General features: G+C 37.3%; 1 protein-coding gene across 1 annotated transcript in view; it reads right to left on the bottom strand.

The window, feature by feature from the left end:
• Positions 1-600: 600 nt before the first annotated feature.
• The window catches only part of klhdc8b (kelch domain containing 8B), a gene marked incomplete at both ends in the record, with an annotated part of 177,116 nt that continues 162,317 nt past the window's right edge, over positions 601-15,399 (bottom strand). The window contains 2 exons of the mRNA XM_079238940.1: positions 601-797; positions 14,253-14,354. Of these exons, the coding sequence (XP_079095066.1) occupies positions 601-797; positions 14,253-14,354 (299 nt within the window). The remainder of the gene's footprint in view (positions 798-14,252; positions 14,355-15,399) is intronic.

The raw sequence follows: 15,399 nt of genomic DNA, 5'->3' as shown, positions 1-15,399 counted from the left end.
GAGACATTCCCATTCGGAGAACACAGCTGTCTAAAACTCAAAGAGTTGTTTCCAAGTCATAGAAAAGTGTCCGAGCGTGCCGCCGCTGCAGAAGTGAGAGCGACGCAGCTGCTGTAAAGAAGAAGAATTTCAGATATGGCCCTGTGTTCCTTTAATATCCAGAAAAGTACCCTGCTTTTTTTTTTTTTTTTTCTGAGAAAGGCGTGCTGTTTCTTCAGACACTATCTGTATTTTTGCTTTCCTCTGATTTCTCCAGAGTATGAACAAAAACAAGAACAAAAATCTGTCAGTTTTCTCTCCTCGGAGGTCTGCTGCAGCATTCTTTGTCTTGTATTCGTCCCACTCTGTTGCAAACCTTCCTGCAAGTCCCTCTGGACGATGAGTGTAGAGTGTCATCTCACAACAACGTCCCATCGCAGCGAACAAGACAACTCCATTGGTTGGACATGAAGTTAGAACGTTTAGAAGCGTGATCTGTGGCTCCGATCCATCCGTACGTTCCAGAGTTTCTGCTCCTCCACAAATAAAGTATCAAGGCCAGTTTGGACGTATTCCTCTGTTTGTGGGTGATTGTATGTGTGTGTGTGTGTGTGTTGTACGTCACACTGTTTCCTGTAAGCAGAGCGATTCCACAACGTTGCTGGGTCCCTGTGCGACTCCTCCAATCACAAAGAGCATGCTGTTTGTCTGCAGGAGCGCGGAGGAGCAGCGTGCAGTGGGCATGGGCGCCACATACTCCCAGCGCCGCTTCACTGGGTTGTAGCTTTCCACTGAGCCCAACGGTGACGGCTCATTTCCTGCAAAATGGAGAGAAACGTGTTAGGATGACTGACACTGCGTCTCAAATGCAGAAAGACGGAGGAGATCGCTGGTCAGTGGAGCACCATTACAGTATTACAAGTTATTTTTAAACCCAGTTGCAGTCCCTGCAGGACTGGAGCTTCCTCCAGTAATTTGAGAAAAGATGGAAAAAAAACATGCACTTTTTTTCTTTCTGCTTCCTGCAGATTGGAGAAAGTCTGCTGCTTCGCTGTTAAGTATGGGAATTTTGCAGTAATTATACATAAAAACAATGTTTAAGTCTGACTCTTTGTTCTCACAATTAAGAAAAATAATGAAAAAAAATTCTGTTAAACCGTCGTCCAATCAGAAACGTCTAAATGCAAAGCACAAACATCTGCATGCACAGCTGCAGCTGGAGTTTAAGGTGCGTAACGAACTCGACTCGGTCACACGTGCTCTGAGCTGATATGCACCAAGAGAAACCCTTCCTGGCAGAGTGATGAAGAATCCCCATGAGTCAACTTCTCTTCCTGTCACACACTAAAGTCGTCTTTGAGGGGAAGAAACAAACCAGCGACTGTGCAGAGAAGATTATCAGCTGCAGCTCAGAGTAGAAACGTAGCGTCTCATTAACTAACGCCAGTTCATTTCTGCAGCAGGAAACAGACAACAATGACTTTCAGCAGTTGTGAATCATTTTCAGAAGAGGATAAAACTATTTTGGGGTGTATTTTTGGCTCAGATTGCAGCCTCTGGGGTGAATGTTTCCCACTGCAGCGGCTGACTGACATCTGCGGGAGTGTTGTTTGGAGAAGTGCTGTCAGCTGTCATGTTGCACTTCTGACTGGAAAACATCTTCTGAATGGTACCCTATGAACGCTGCTACAGATTTTCTTTTTTTTTTTTTGTAATTTTTCCCTCTCAGAGTTTTGGTTTAACAACAATCAGAAGTTTTTGGCACATTTTCTATTTTGCTTAAGTACAGCAATCAGTAAGTTTAGCATGGGACCCCGCAGCTTTTGTCAAGTAAAATTAGTTTACTTAAAAAAAAAATCAAAGTTGGTGAGGCAAAATCAGACTTTCTGTAAAATTCTCTACTTTTCACTCTCGTCTCTTTTGTCATAACTTGACATCATCTCCCACAGATCACCGAAGCTCATGTTTTAAAATCCCTAGCCGCTGATTTTTGCCCTCCTCCGCCATTTCAACAACACAAACCTGAAATTTAGTCCAGATTGCAGGTTTTAGGCATAAACGTGCAGAATCCTGCTGAAATGTGACACATTCCAGCTCACAATTAAAGGGATATATTTCAATAATGTTGAGTCAACAAAGGCCGTGGTGAGGAATCCAGGAGCATTGCTCACAAACACTCCCACCGTGCAGAGCATGCTTGGCATGCACACTCCCCATCTGTAAAAGCATTGGAGCTTCTCCTGCTGCGGCGGCATTTCTCGGTCGACGTAGACAGGTTTGATTGATAGAAACTTTGGCGGTGTCAGCTCTGAGCATTCAGAGCTGCAGCCATGTGCAGACGGCGGGCTTAATCCTGCTTCCTGCATCGTACATACTGCAGTTTTCTCCCCACCCGACACCAAGGATCACTGTTTTCTGCACCAAGACTGAGAAGCCCTTTTTTTTTTTTTTTTTTTTTATTCAGACCAGTTTCGGTGCTGGTGTGAAGCCAGACACAGACTTTGAAGCAGTTCTTTCAAATACCAAAGCTTTGGCTCCAGTGCCAGAAAGCCAGGCTGGAACCAAAGCTTTGGTATTTGAAAGAACTGCTTCAAGGTTTGCATCCAAAGTTTGCGGCTCCATCATCCTTCACTTGACTGCTTCTGCATTGTGGAGGGATAAGTTGCCCCATTTCTTCTGCGGATCAAGTATCTTGGGGTTTTTAGGTCCCTTTGCCAAGCTGATCATTGCTCCTCTTGGCTTCCACGCTCTGCTAGATCAGCTCTACAGATAGCTGGAACTGCACCATGATGATCGAATAAATCAATTCAGCGTGCAGAGCTGCTGAGCGATCAGGCAAACATCTGAACTCCAAGCCTTTAGAATAAAATCTATAGCTGTCAAGTCAAATAAAATGCCTCATATGTAGAGAATAACATCCATTTGATTCAGAGGAACAAACAGTAAACAGGAGCAATGATCACAAACACTGACAAGTTAGTGAAACAGGAAAAGGAAACAGGAGTTTCTACATGTGATCAACCATAAATCACTAACATTAGAAAGTAATCTAAAGTTTGATTTAATTTATAATGATGCAGAATCTTCCATGACTGCATCCTGCCGAATATTAAGATCCGGAAACATTCAAAGCTTTTATGTTTAGATGATATAATTTACCGTACCAGTCAGAGGCTTCTATACGCATCGAAACATGAGAACTGTGTTAAAAGCTTTTTTGTCTGCTTCGTGTAGAGAAATACATAGAATGTTTCTTTTTTGGTAGTTTTAACTGCAATATTTAACGTTTGCTAAAAAGAAAGAAAAGAAAACATTTAATTGATAACTTTATAATTTAAATAGCCTCACTTTTTGTTGTATTGACATTTGAATGTTTATTTTCTTTTACGTTCTTCTCATATTTTTTCCATAAAGCAGGAATTAGACATGTTGCAATTCCTGTTTTTCAATTTAATTAAACTGTTTACTTCCTGCCTTTCTCCCAAAGACTGCTGGGATACACTCCATGCTTCCCGGCGACCCTGAACTGGATTAAGCGGTTAGGAAAATGAATGAATGAATGAATGAATGTATGAATGAATGAATGAATGAATGAATGAATGAATGTTTACATCCTAGTTTAACAAAGCAAAGTTGTCAAAGCATCAAAAACTGTTAAATTATTATTATTGTTATCATTTCATTTTTGTTCTGGTAAGGTGATTTGAAGCTTTTGATGTGAGAATATTTGCTGAAAAATGGAATAATTTCATGAATATTACTGGATTGAATGCACTGCGACATACACACACCAAGGTGTTTGCAGTGAAACGATGGTGACCAACACTGGGGCTGATTTCCGTCTGTAGCTTCGGTTCTGTTTGCAACACGTGAGGTCTCAACATGGATTCCTCCTCTTTTCATGATCGACTGTGATCTTTTCCCTCTTTTTTCCCCCCTTTCCGTCCTCTCCGTCACACCTCAGGTGCAATGCTCACTGTCATTATACATCACCAAGCTCTAGAGTGTAGTCGTTTCCATGGAGACCCACATCCCAGCAAGTCCACAAATTTTACGGACTGGTGTGTGTGTGTGTGTGTGTGTGTGTGTGTGTGTGTGTGTGTGTGTGTGTGTGTGTGCAGCTGTCTATTTGTCTGGAAAAAAATTATTATCATCATTTTGTTAGAAGAACAAAGTTCCAGTGACGCATCAGCCTTTTGAAGGCAATCCAGGCCTGTTCAGGCAGAATATCCTTTATCTTTCCATATGGACACACACACACACACACACACACACACATGCACACATGCTCACACAAACACACATACATAAAACAAAGGAATAATTACATAAATAAATGAAAACCAAAGGTCCTCACCGCTGCATGCTGAAAGGCTTTGATTCCTGACTCACTGATGTCACATGATCATCTCCTGCTCGCCTCTTTTCCCTCCTTTCCTTCTACTCTCACTCTACTTCACCTTTTCTGTCATTTACTGCTTTTTATCACCAAATGTTTCCTTTTTCTAATTCTTTGGAACATTTTTACTTCACGGCTTTTCACCCTGCTCATCAGTCGTTCCCGCGCTGTTGCCTTCAATTATTCTTGCAGGGATTTTCTCAGCACTCCAGCTCATATTTTTCCCTTCAGAGCTTATGAAAATGTCTTCCTTTCTGCTATATCCCCCTTTCCACTTTTAACCACTTCTACACATTCTTCATCCCTACTTTTTTTGTATTTGTCTTTGTTTAAATTTCTTCTCTTGGTTTGGTGACACAAATCTGACATATGTCATTTACGTTGTGACGGATGTAAAAGTGGAGTTTTACCATCAAAATCTTTTAAAGACCCAACGGAGCCGTTATAAAGTTTATATACATACATATATATATATATATATATATATATATATATATATATATATATATATATATATATATATATATATATATATCAAACCAAAATCAAATCAAAGATACTTTATTCATCCCCGAGGGGAAGTTCAGGTTCAAGCCAGCTCGTCCAAGGTTTGACATACAGACATGTAACATTTATGACAAAGAAAAATTCAGAACGAAACTGAAGCTTAGGCCCCGCACGAGTTTTACCGGCAGCGCCTTACAATAGATAAGAACAGAGATACATTAGGATCATAGGGGGTCAACTCCGGACCATGCTACTACATGACGCAGTCTGGAGAGAGTGGAAAAAAAAGCCATTCTTATACTTATATATATATATATATATATATATATATATATATATATATATATATATATATGTATATATATGTATACATACATATATATATATATGTATATATAGAAATAGATATATATAGATATAGATATATAGATGTATATATATATACATCTATATATATGTATACATACATATATATATATATATATATATATATATATATATATATATATATATATATATATATATATATATATATATATATATATATATATATATATATACATATATATATATTCATTCCAGTAGCAAAACATGCCTCTTTTTTAAAGACCCCTTAAGCAAAATAAAGTCTCTTAACCCTCCGATGCATGATTTATGATATAACAATGTCCCATTTTTTCCCATGCAACATTTTACTTCTACAGACACTTACACAGACACTTTCCCTTGTCTTTAATGTTATTTTACTTTTTATTTTGTTTATTTATTTGATCTATTCTTTATAAATATTCATAAAATAATATATTGTCATGTTTATTTATTAGAAATATTCTATAAAAATGGACTGGTATCATTTTCTTGTCCTGTTTATCACTAAGAGAAACTAATTACATGTACATGCATATATGAAATTCTATGCTATGTTTGTTTATTCTTCAGTGAGTGGCAGTGTGTTGGGTGACTTTTACTAATGTCTACTGAAGTGGCAAAATTGCAAATATACCATCCTCACTTGTGAATATAGTAGAAAACAGCCTTTAAATAGGTGTCCACTGTAGTGCACACGATGCATTAAAGGGTTAAGGCCCTGCACATGCTCATACCGATATCCTTTCCTCTATGTTCTCTAGGTTTGGACGGCTTTGACTTCTGGTGTTCTGAGCTGCTGGGGTTTTAACTCTCCACTTCCTTTACACCACAGGCTTGATTCGTTCTGGAGATGCTTCCAAACATTTATCTTACAAAGCATGTAGAAGTGTACGGGATTGTTAAGCATCAAACTATTATGGGACATTTATTCTTTGTCATTCAGCAACAGCATCATTCATCAATTTCTGTAATGTCCAGTCTTCACTGCTCACCTGTCCCTGACCTCCTGCTGCCTCTGTTTTCACACAGAGACAAGCCACCAGCAGCTCAGGTCAAACACAAGCCACAGCAAACCCACTGTGTTTGTCTGATCTGTGCCATTAGTGTCTCTGTAGCTCTTATCGTTCTGGAGCAGTCAATGCACTCACCCTTGACCCGCTTGCCTTCAGTTCTCTCCAGCCCTGAGATATGTTGTCAGCTATTCAGTAGAAGCTGTGTTTATATATATAACTGTCCAGTCAGAATAAAAATGCAACCACATGGGAGAGCATTTCATCTATTTTATTATAGGAGAACTTAGAAGAGTTGCAAATTATTAAACATTTTCACTGTAGAGTTAATGAGGACAGGATTTTCAGGTTATATAGATTATATAAACAGACTTCTTGTCTTTGTAAATGTGGAACAGAGTAAAAGAATAAGTGGCTCTGGTACCAACAACAACTCATCTTGATGTGAGTTTAATAAAGAACAATAAGTTAGGAGTTGTTTTACTGGCAGTTTATCTTCGGCTTGCTGTTAGCGACTACTGCAACCTTCATGTGACCGAGTGAGCTCATGTATTCATACAGCTTTCTAACTTTGGCTTCTTGTTTATATGATGCCAGAATTTCTTTAAAATGTATAATATAAATGTTGGTTGTTTTGTAGATTGAAAAAGAAAAACATTTTGTTGCTATATAGTAGAAAGTTTGTCAGCAATATGGATAAATGATAAATGTCCCATAAAAATGGGCTGATAAGCACTGATAATGTCCATTCAATGAGGTGAGAATGTCCGTATCACAAACCCATTTAATGTAGCAGCTCACTGGTTGTTCAGCATCCCACTTCCTGCAATATTAGCATGAATCCACCATAAGAAGATATGTTATGTACAAGAAGCAGTGAAATAGACACCAGAATAACGTGATGAATTAGACGTGTCTACCATTGCTGGGCAAGGTAAAGGGAGCTAAATGTGAACCTGGCTGTAGCTTCAGCCAAAGAGGAACAGTCTCCAACTCCTGACCTCAGTTTGGAGGCAGAAGCAGCAAAGTTTAACAGCTATCCTATCAGTTTTTCCTGGTAGAGGAGAAAACAGACGAGGGTAGCATGGTTACTCAACCATCATTGGAATGTTTCACATTAGGAGGAAAAAAACAGACAGAAAGATGAGGGAAATAACTGGTTTTGTTGTTGCTGAATGCTCCTGGAGACGTAGATGTTTAGTTCACCTGGGATAGCATACACCCCATAAAAAAAAAACCAAATCCTGGCATCTCCCAGACCCACTTTCTCATCTGTCTCCTGTGCAATAAATGGCACTAGAACCCACATATATTTAAAAAAAAATCCATCCAAATAATCTTTTTGATTTGCTTATTTATGATGTCACTGTGATATCACAACAGACTATTTGTTTTTAAAAAGCCTAGATAAATCTACTTAAAAAATTACACAAAATGCAGATCCCTGAAAATAAAGTAGGTCAGCCATCTTGGATCATGGTTAAACAATTGCACCAACTTTTAGCAAAAAGAAAACTGCTTAACAGTGTAGTGACTTAACGCCTGTGTGTGTGTTTAGTGTGCCGTCTGCTGCTCTCCCTGTGAGCTTTCTACGTTTATCACTTTTTTGCAACTGATGTGGTGTTCAAGTGCTTTTTTAATAAATTTAATAAAGCATTAATATTAAATTAATAAACTGTGTATTAAGTGTAAAAGTCTACAACACAATGTTGAAGCCTGCACATGTTAACATTATACACCTATATAATTATATATATATATATATATATATATATATATATATATATATATATATATATACACATACACATACACGTACGTAGTGTAAAAACTTTCAACACAAAGTTGAATCTTTATAACTGAGTTAACTTATTCTATGCAAAATGTAGCTTTTGAATTGTCACACAAGACTGTGTGCACATACACAATGTAACATCACTATAGATGTACTTTGTGGATTTTTTTTCTCTTTTATTTCCCACAATAAGAGGCAAAGATCGGGAAATGTTCCGAGACTCACAAACCCAAAACACTACCATGGATTAGACGGCTAGCCAACTGCTCTGCTGACACAAAAAATATACATTTACCTTGTGCGTCACACTCTCCTTCACTCAGTCATTTCCACACACACAAAGCATGCACACACACACAAACATTTTAGTCTTTTTAATCTTCTTTTTTCATTCTCTGAGTCACCTGCTGAATCCTCTGTCTCTCAGCAGGATAAGATTGGCATTTTTCCCCCCCTTCTCACATGCTCAAAGACACAGTTTGAGAAGCTGTCAGGCCACATTATTGACCGTCACTCTGAGCTCCAAACATAGAGGAACCTGCTAGATTGTATTAGGTCTACATGGGGATGTGTTAAAGTAAAACTGACAGCAGTTTCAGTCAATAACAAAACAGCTGAAGCAGTTGAATTCTCAAATATCTAACTTGCAGGTGGCGTGTTTTGTTTATGAAGAGATCACAGACGCAACTGTCTCTCTTGTCAGATGTTTGCATGACTCTAGAGAAGCCGAATTTCTTACAAAAACCAAAACCAAGCTTTAAAAGTGCAAGTAAATGCAAGTAGTTTGGTTAAAACTGTCAGAGCTCTCAAAGCTGGACTAATATCTCCACATGGAATGAAGGATCCAATTATTTCTGCATGATGGCTAAAATAATATTCAAGGTGCTCCACAGTTCTATCATCGACCATTTTTATGTTAAAACAGTGAAGCAGAAGTGTGTGTAAATGCAGCTGAATTCTAAATATTAATACAGTTTTTTATAAATTTTGTTTGTTGTTTGTCAGATTGAAAACTTAACAATGACATAACTTAACCTTTCATGTAACCAAACCGAGTGAGGAGGATACACATTCCAAATTAAAATGTAAGCTTAAAGGTAGACGCTTTGTGATGTTTCAAGTTGAAAAGCTGACAAACGTTTGATTAATCTCTTGATGTTTGCAAAAAAATATTTTGGGTTTTTTTTTTTGCATTTTTTTCTTTTCTGTTAGAAAATCATAGGAATCGATTTTTTGGGGGGAAAAATGGTTGAGATTTTTCTTTAAATTAATTCCAGTCACTGAAAAGTTTGCTTCACTAATGTGCAGAGCAGGTGCTTGAAAGGTTAGAAGGTCTCTTAGACCATCACTGGAAAAACGTTGATTTACAGTGGAATTAAATACCAAATACAGCATGTCGAACCAGTGACCTTCTTACTGTGAGGCCACAGTGCTAACCACTATGCCACTACGCAGGAAGAAAGGTAAAGAACTCAAATAATCACTATTGTTGGAAGAGACAGCACCACAAACCTTGCAGCTGACTGGCCACCGTGCAGAAGACCACACCGGGTCTCACTCCTTTCAGCTACAAAGAGGAAGCTTAGGCTACAGGTTACGCACACTTACCAAAACTGAAGATTAGAAAGATGTTACCCAGCGTATGAATGAGTCTATGAGTATTATGACTCTCAAATTCAACTAAAATATTCTGATAGTACGGTCGAAATTGGACATAAAAACATGAAAGTATGGATCCATCCTGCCTTGAATCAATGGTTCAAATTGCTCTTCAGTAGCACCAAGGGACAGTTCAAACAGCCTATCTAAGTATTATAACTCACCGTGACCTTTATGAGGACAATTTACCATCTTCTGATGGTTCCTTCCAGCAGGATAATGCACCAGGTCACAAAGCTCAAATCATTTCCAACTCGTTTGTTAAAAACGTCAATTTTTTTAGTTTTTCTCCAATGGCCTCCAAAGTCTCTCTGTCTTGATCCAATAGAGCAGCTTTGGGATGTGGTGGAACAGGAGATGCTCATCATGGATGTGCAGCTGACAAGTCTACAGCAACTGTGATGCTATCATGTCAACCTGGAGCAAAATCTCTAAGGAGTGTTATCTATCCAATCTGCTCATTCTGCAGAATGAAACTGCGTGCACCAAGAATAGCTTTTGAATATATATTTTGCTCCACAGCTTGTGGTTTAGTACTTGTGTCTGTAAATGTGGTATTAACTGTATAGTAAGTGTTATATTTTCTCAGGCATTCAAGTTCTCTAAAAAGAGTCAACTTCTGCTTAACAACCATGTCATCACTATGAAAAAAAGGAGGAAAACAGCTAAACGTTAAATAATTTGCTGCATTGCTCACTCGCTTTTCACGCTATATTTCCTTTATTAAGTACAGAGCAGTCAAGGAGAAAATGGAAAGTTAATGGAGAATTCATTTGCCTGTGTGTTGAGATGTTAGCGGTAAATGAGAGTTGTGCTGTTGTTTGTTGTTAGCAGGGAAGGAGTGATGAATTTTATTAGAAGATAAGGTTTGTTAAGGAACAGATGTGACATTATGCCTGATAAAAAGCCAGTTCATAGGTTCTATCTGCAGCAGCTGATTTTAACCCAGGTTTAGACTTTTAAAAATAGGTTTTATTCTTTTTATAGCTTAACATTACTTTACCATCAGGATCCACTTTCTCTGTAACAATATTTAATAATAGTGAATAAAGATGGATGATATTCTGTCACATGTTTCTCTCTCTACATACAGCAGTTTTCAATCAGTGAATGAACATTTTAAATATGGCTGTAAAAATATACTTTTGTCCCAATTTGATTCGATTCCGATTTTTTTTTTAGGTGCCAGTGTGATTGTCTTGTGAATCTTTAATATTGCTGATTTTTGTAAATAACTGTATGCAATTTTTTTTTTTTTTTTGCAAGTCCTTTTTCTTAATTTCAGTAAAGAAAAACAACACAGCAACCAGACCTTTATTCTACTGCTGTCGTGCCCAACAAGACAAGAAAAAGATTGATAAAAACAATACAACTTAACAAAAATCTTAAAATCATTTTTACTTAAAAAAAAAAAAAAATTTAAACAAAAATATCGATTTTAAAATTGTGAAGCAAAAAAATCCCAATATTCTTTTTTTTTTTATTTCATTCCCCACCCCTAATTTACAAGTTGACGTTCATTATTAAAAAGTAACAGTAAAGACCAACTTTTAAGGAATATAAGAGAAAAATTTTAAATAATTTAAAAAAATTCAGGTTTTTTTTTAAATAGGGCTTTGTGAACTTGTTGCTGTCTTTGAAAAATGAAAATTTTACATATATACTAGTTTTCCAGTTATGTTGACCACTTGAAGTCCTTATGAAATGGCATTTTATTGTCTCAATATGGCAGGACTATTGGAAGTAAAATAACTTTCATGTATCTGACAAGCAGCCACTCTTTGTCAAACTTTGTGAAACATCACTGCACACATACTCCAATGTGTGTTAGCAACACATCCACAAGAGGGCAGTGTAGAGTTCAGTTCTGGTTTTAGGTGTGAGGTTTAGAATAAATTATAATTTACATTAAAAAAAATGTTGATCTGTTCTGGCATTAGATATATTACTGTCTCTTCTTCTTGTCACTTTAGCTGATTGAAATGAGATGTAAGGGATACACTGCTCAACACTTCCCTAATGACATACAGTGGGACTGCTTCATTTGCTTTATTTCACCATGCATTTGGACACTGTCTCAAATCAGGCACCATCAATGCATGTGTGTATTTAAAGTTAAGATTTTTTCTAAAAGATGAAAAAAACCCAAGAAAAAAACTCTGCTTTCTTAAAGGTACAGTCTGTAACTAATTTGGGTTTTTTAATTGGCAAAAATTAAGTATTGCTTTCATAAATACATATTTTACCAAAGTCGAATCACAGTTGCATCCAAATGAAAGTCTGCTCATAAGAATGAGTTATTTTTAAATACAAATGTGGCAGCGCACCCAACAAGGTGGCTGCCATGTTACATCGCCATCTTTAAATATGGTGGCTGAAAAGGGACAAACTTGTTAGCCTTAAGTGGTTTGGCTGTGGATCCCTGTGTGTTGTTGGAGTGAAGAGGGGGAGGACAGAGGGGGAGAAATGAGTAAACGTGGATCATTCAACTTGATGTTTTCAGTTGAAATGGAGGACCATCTATACTCTGTTAGAGGGAGGAAAAAACAGCAAAGAAAATAATAACCAGGAGAAAAGGAGAGACTACATGGGTGTAGAGCAGGGGTAGGCAACTCCTGTCCTCAAGTGCCACAGTCCTGCAAATGTTAGGAGTTTCCCTGCTCCAACACACCTGATTCCAATCAATGGCTAATTAGTGGACTTGTGCATAATTTAATGTCAAGCTCTGCACAAGTCTGCTAATTAGGTCTGATGTGTGCCAGAAGTGTTGCAGCAGAGAAACTCCTAACATTTGCAGGACTGTGGCACTCGAGGACCGGAGTTGCCTACTCCTGGTGTAGAGTTTACCAGATGGAGACAGTTTATGAGGGAGAGAGACTTTAAAACTGAGGTGGAGGTTTCAGCTTTCACTGGACAGGTGAGTTCATTCAGTCTAACTGTGAAGTTTATTTTGGTGTTGTTAGAAGCAGGGCAGATAGTCCAGCAACTACTTTATCCTCCCGTTGGATAATTAGTCAGATCATTTACTGTTACTTGCGATATAAAACAGCAGATGCTAATTTGTTAGCTAGCCCACAGTGGAAAAGCTCCTTTGCAACAGTTACTGTTAATCTTAATGGAAGTCATACCAGTCATGCCAGCAGGCTGTTGTGCGCTGCTTTCAGACGTATTTTCCTCGTATTTCATCATTTGTTTCAGCTGATTTGTTAAGCAGCTTTTGGCTTTTAGCTATTGGATCAATACCAAATACATGGAGGACAAGTTTATAACTTATCAGCATCAATGAGAAAATTATGTATCATTCTGAACCTCATGATCTGATGGTACAGTACAACTTACACAAGATGTTGACTTTTTTAGATTTATGCCGCTTCGGTAGTGATAATAATGCGTTTAACCAGTGAGGAGCTAGTGAGGAGCAATTCTTACACACTGGGGGTTTAAATATGTCATTAAATATTGGAAAAACTGTGATATCCTCTTTTATGGATTCTATCTATTAATGTAAAAACCATCAATCATCACATTATACAGTTACTTTCCAAACTTTTTTAAGGACAAACAGGAACAACGCATGAATGTTTGTTAATAAAAAAATGCACCCAACTGCTGTTACTGTCACTTATCTTACATGTGAACACATTATTTAAAGACAGCTGAAAAATAAAGCTACTTTTAGTGGCAAAAGCATCTCAGAATATATATCAGCACTCAGTAAACAGGAATAATTTGGATTTGTACAATTCTTTGTGTTCAACAAATGTACCACCAAGTGACGATGGGTTTTATCTTTCCTCTCAGCTGTTTCAGATGCTGGAAATGAACTTTAAAAAGAAACAGTGATCAGATTATGAAACACTGTGCCATCATTCCTGTCACCATGTCTCCAGTCACAGCGCTCATGAAGTTATTCCAGTCGTTATGAGAACAGTGACAAAATGAATAAAGTGACATCTTTGTTTCATATCACAGATAGAGAATTTAGTGATCAGCTGTCATGTCTCTTCATCACTTCCTGTTCTTCTTTTGTTTAGTTTTATGCTTTTTGTTTCCGTCATTCTTTTAACATTTGGTTTCTCGCAGCCGACCTATCAAACAGCGCTGTCACAAAACACTTAAGGTGTGAAAGGATCTGCTTGCAATGTCACATTTTACTGAGGCGGCTCAAAGCAAAATGCAACAAGCATTGTTGTTCTATCCTGCACTCAGCTGTGTAAACAACGTTAGCATAGAACGCAAGGTTTGCTTTTTATTTTTATTTACTGAATATGCCAGTGCAGGGCAGCTGATGGTGATAATGGTGATGTTTACCTAACTTCTAGATCTACACAAATCTGTAAAAAATAGAACCATTTACAGTCTAAGAGTGGCCTGAATGAATAATTTTTGGCTTAAATCACACCACAGTGAGTGGGGATGTAGATATTCAGACAACACGCAGCCCTTCAGTGGGATGAGAAGCTTCTCTGCATCTCAAAACAGCCCGATAATAAACAGAGAGAAAGGAACATGTTGACAAATAAAAGTTGCTGACCTAAACCACCGGCGACGATGACCCGTCCACCCAGGCATCCCGCCACAAAGTCGGCTCTTTTCTCCTTCATCCTGGATGTCCGAGTGGGTTTGATCCAAATTCCTGCCAAATGTAGGAGAACATGAGATTTAGTCAGTCATTTTAAAGCTTGGCAGTCTAATGCATTTGGAATATTTTCATAGTCAAGGTTGTTGAGTTAAAAACATGAAAATCCTAAAAGCAGTGAATAAAAACTCAGCGTCTGCCGCTTTAACTGCTTTGTTTCTGTTGAACTTGGCTGCAGAGTTTGCTCCCATTTTCAACAGCAGGTATTTATGAGGTTGAGAGGAAATGTTTTATTTGAACCAAATGATTTCAATAATCAACAAATCTCAAACTTAACCCTTTCATGCATAAATTAAAAACAACTTTTTTTTTTTTTATATACAATATTTTTACCTCTACAGACATCTGCAATGATCCTTTTTGTTTATTCGTGATATTTAGAATTTATCATGATTTAATATATAATCATTATTATATTATGTAAATCTTCTATAATGAATATCTGTTTCTTTTTCTCTTATTGCAAAGGTAAACTTGCTTAATTACATTATGTTCAGTTATATCATATGTTTATTTATTCCCCAGTGAGTGGAAATACATTAGATGACTCAATAATCATCCACTGAAGTGGTTTGTTTACAAAAATACCATCCTCATTCATGAATATGCAGGGGAAAAAAAGCTTGTAAATATGCATGAAAGGGTTAAATAAGACTTCAGCAGTGAGACGAGTCCTTTACACATCATTCATACAACATTTGGTGCAAGAAGTGATTTGGATCAGACAGGAAAGTAGGAACACTGTGAGAAACATTACAAGCAGCTACTTCTCCACTCAGTTTAAAAAGAAAATGTTTTTTTTAAAAAAATTCTCCCAAGGTGAACCCAGAAAAATTGTATTTTTATAAAAGAGTGTGCATTTCTACACCTGTCAGATAATTGCTTTAACATGTTTGCTGGTTTGGCTTTATTTGCGTTGCTGCAGCAGTTTTTAGACTCCAAATCCCTTAAAATAACCGAATAGACTGCTGGTCGACAGTCAGAGAGCATGCAACAAAAAGTAGATGCAGACAGAAAAAGATGAAAATGTATAATTCACAAG

The sequence above is a fragment of the Telmatherina bonti genome (assembly GCF_933228915.1).
Source record: "Telmatherina bonti genome assembly, chromosome: 4".
Classification (NCBI taxonomy): Eukaryota; Metazoa; Chordata; class Actinopteri; order Atheriniformes; family Telmatherinidae; genus Telmatherina; species Telmatherina bonti.
This window is presented reverse-complemented; position numbering and strand designations above follow the sequence as displayed.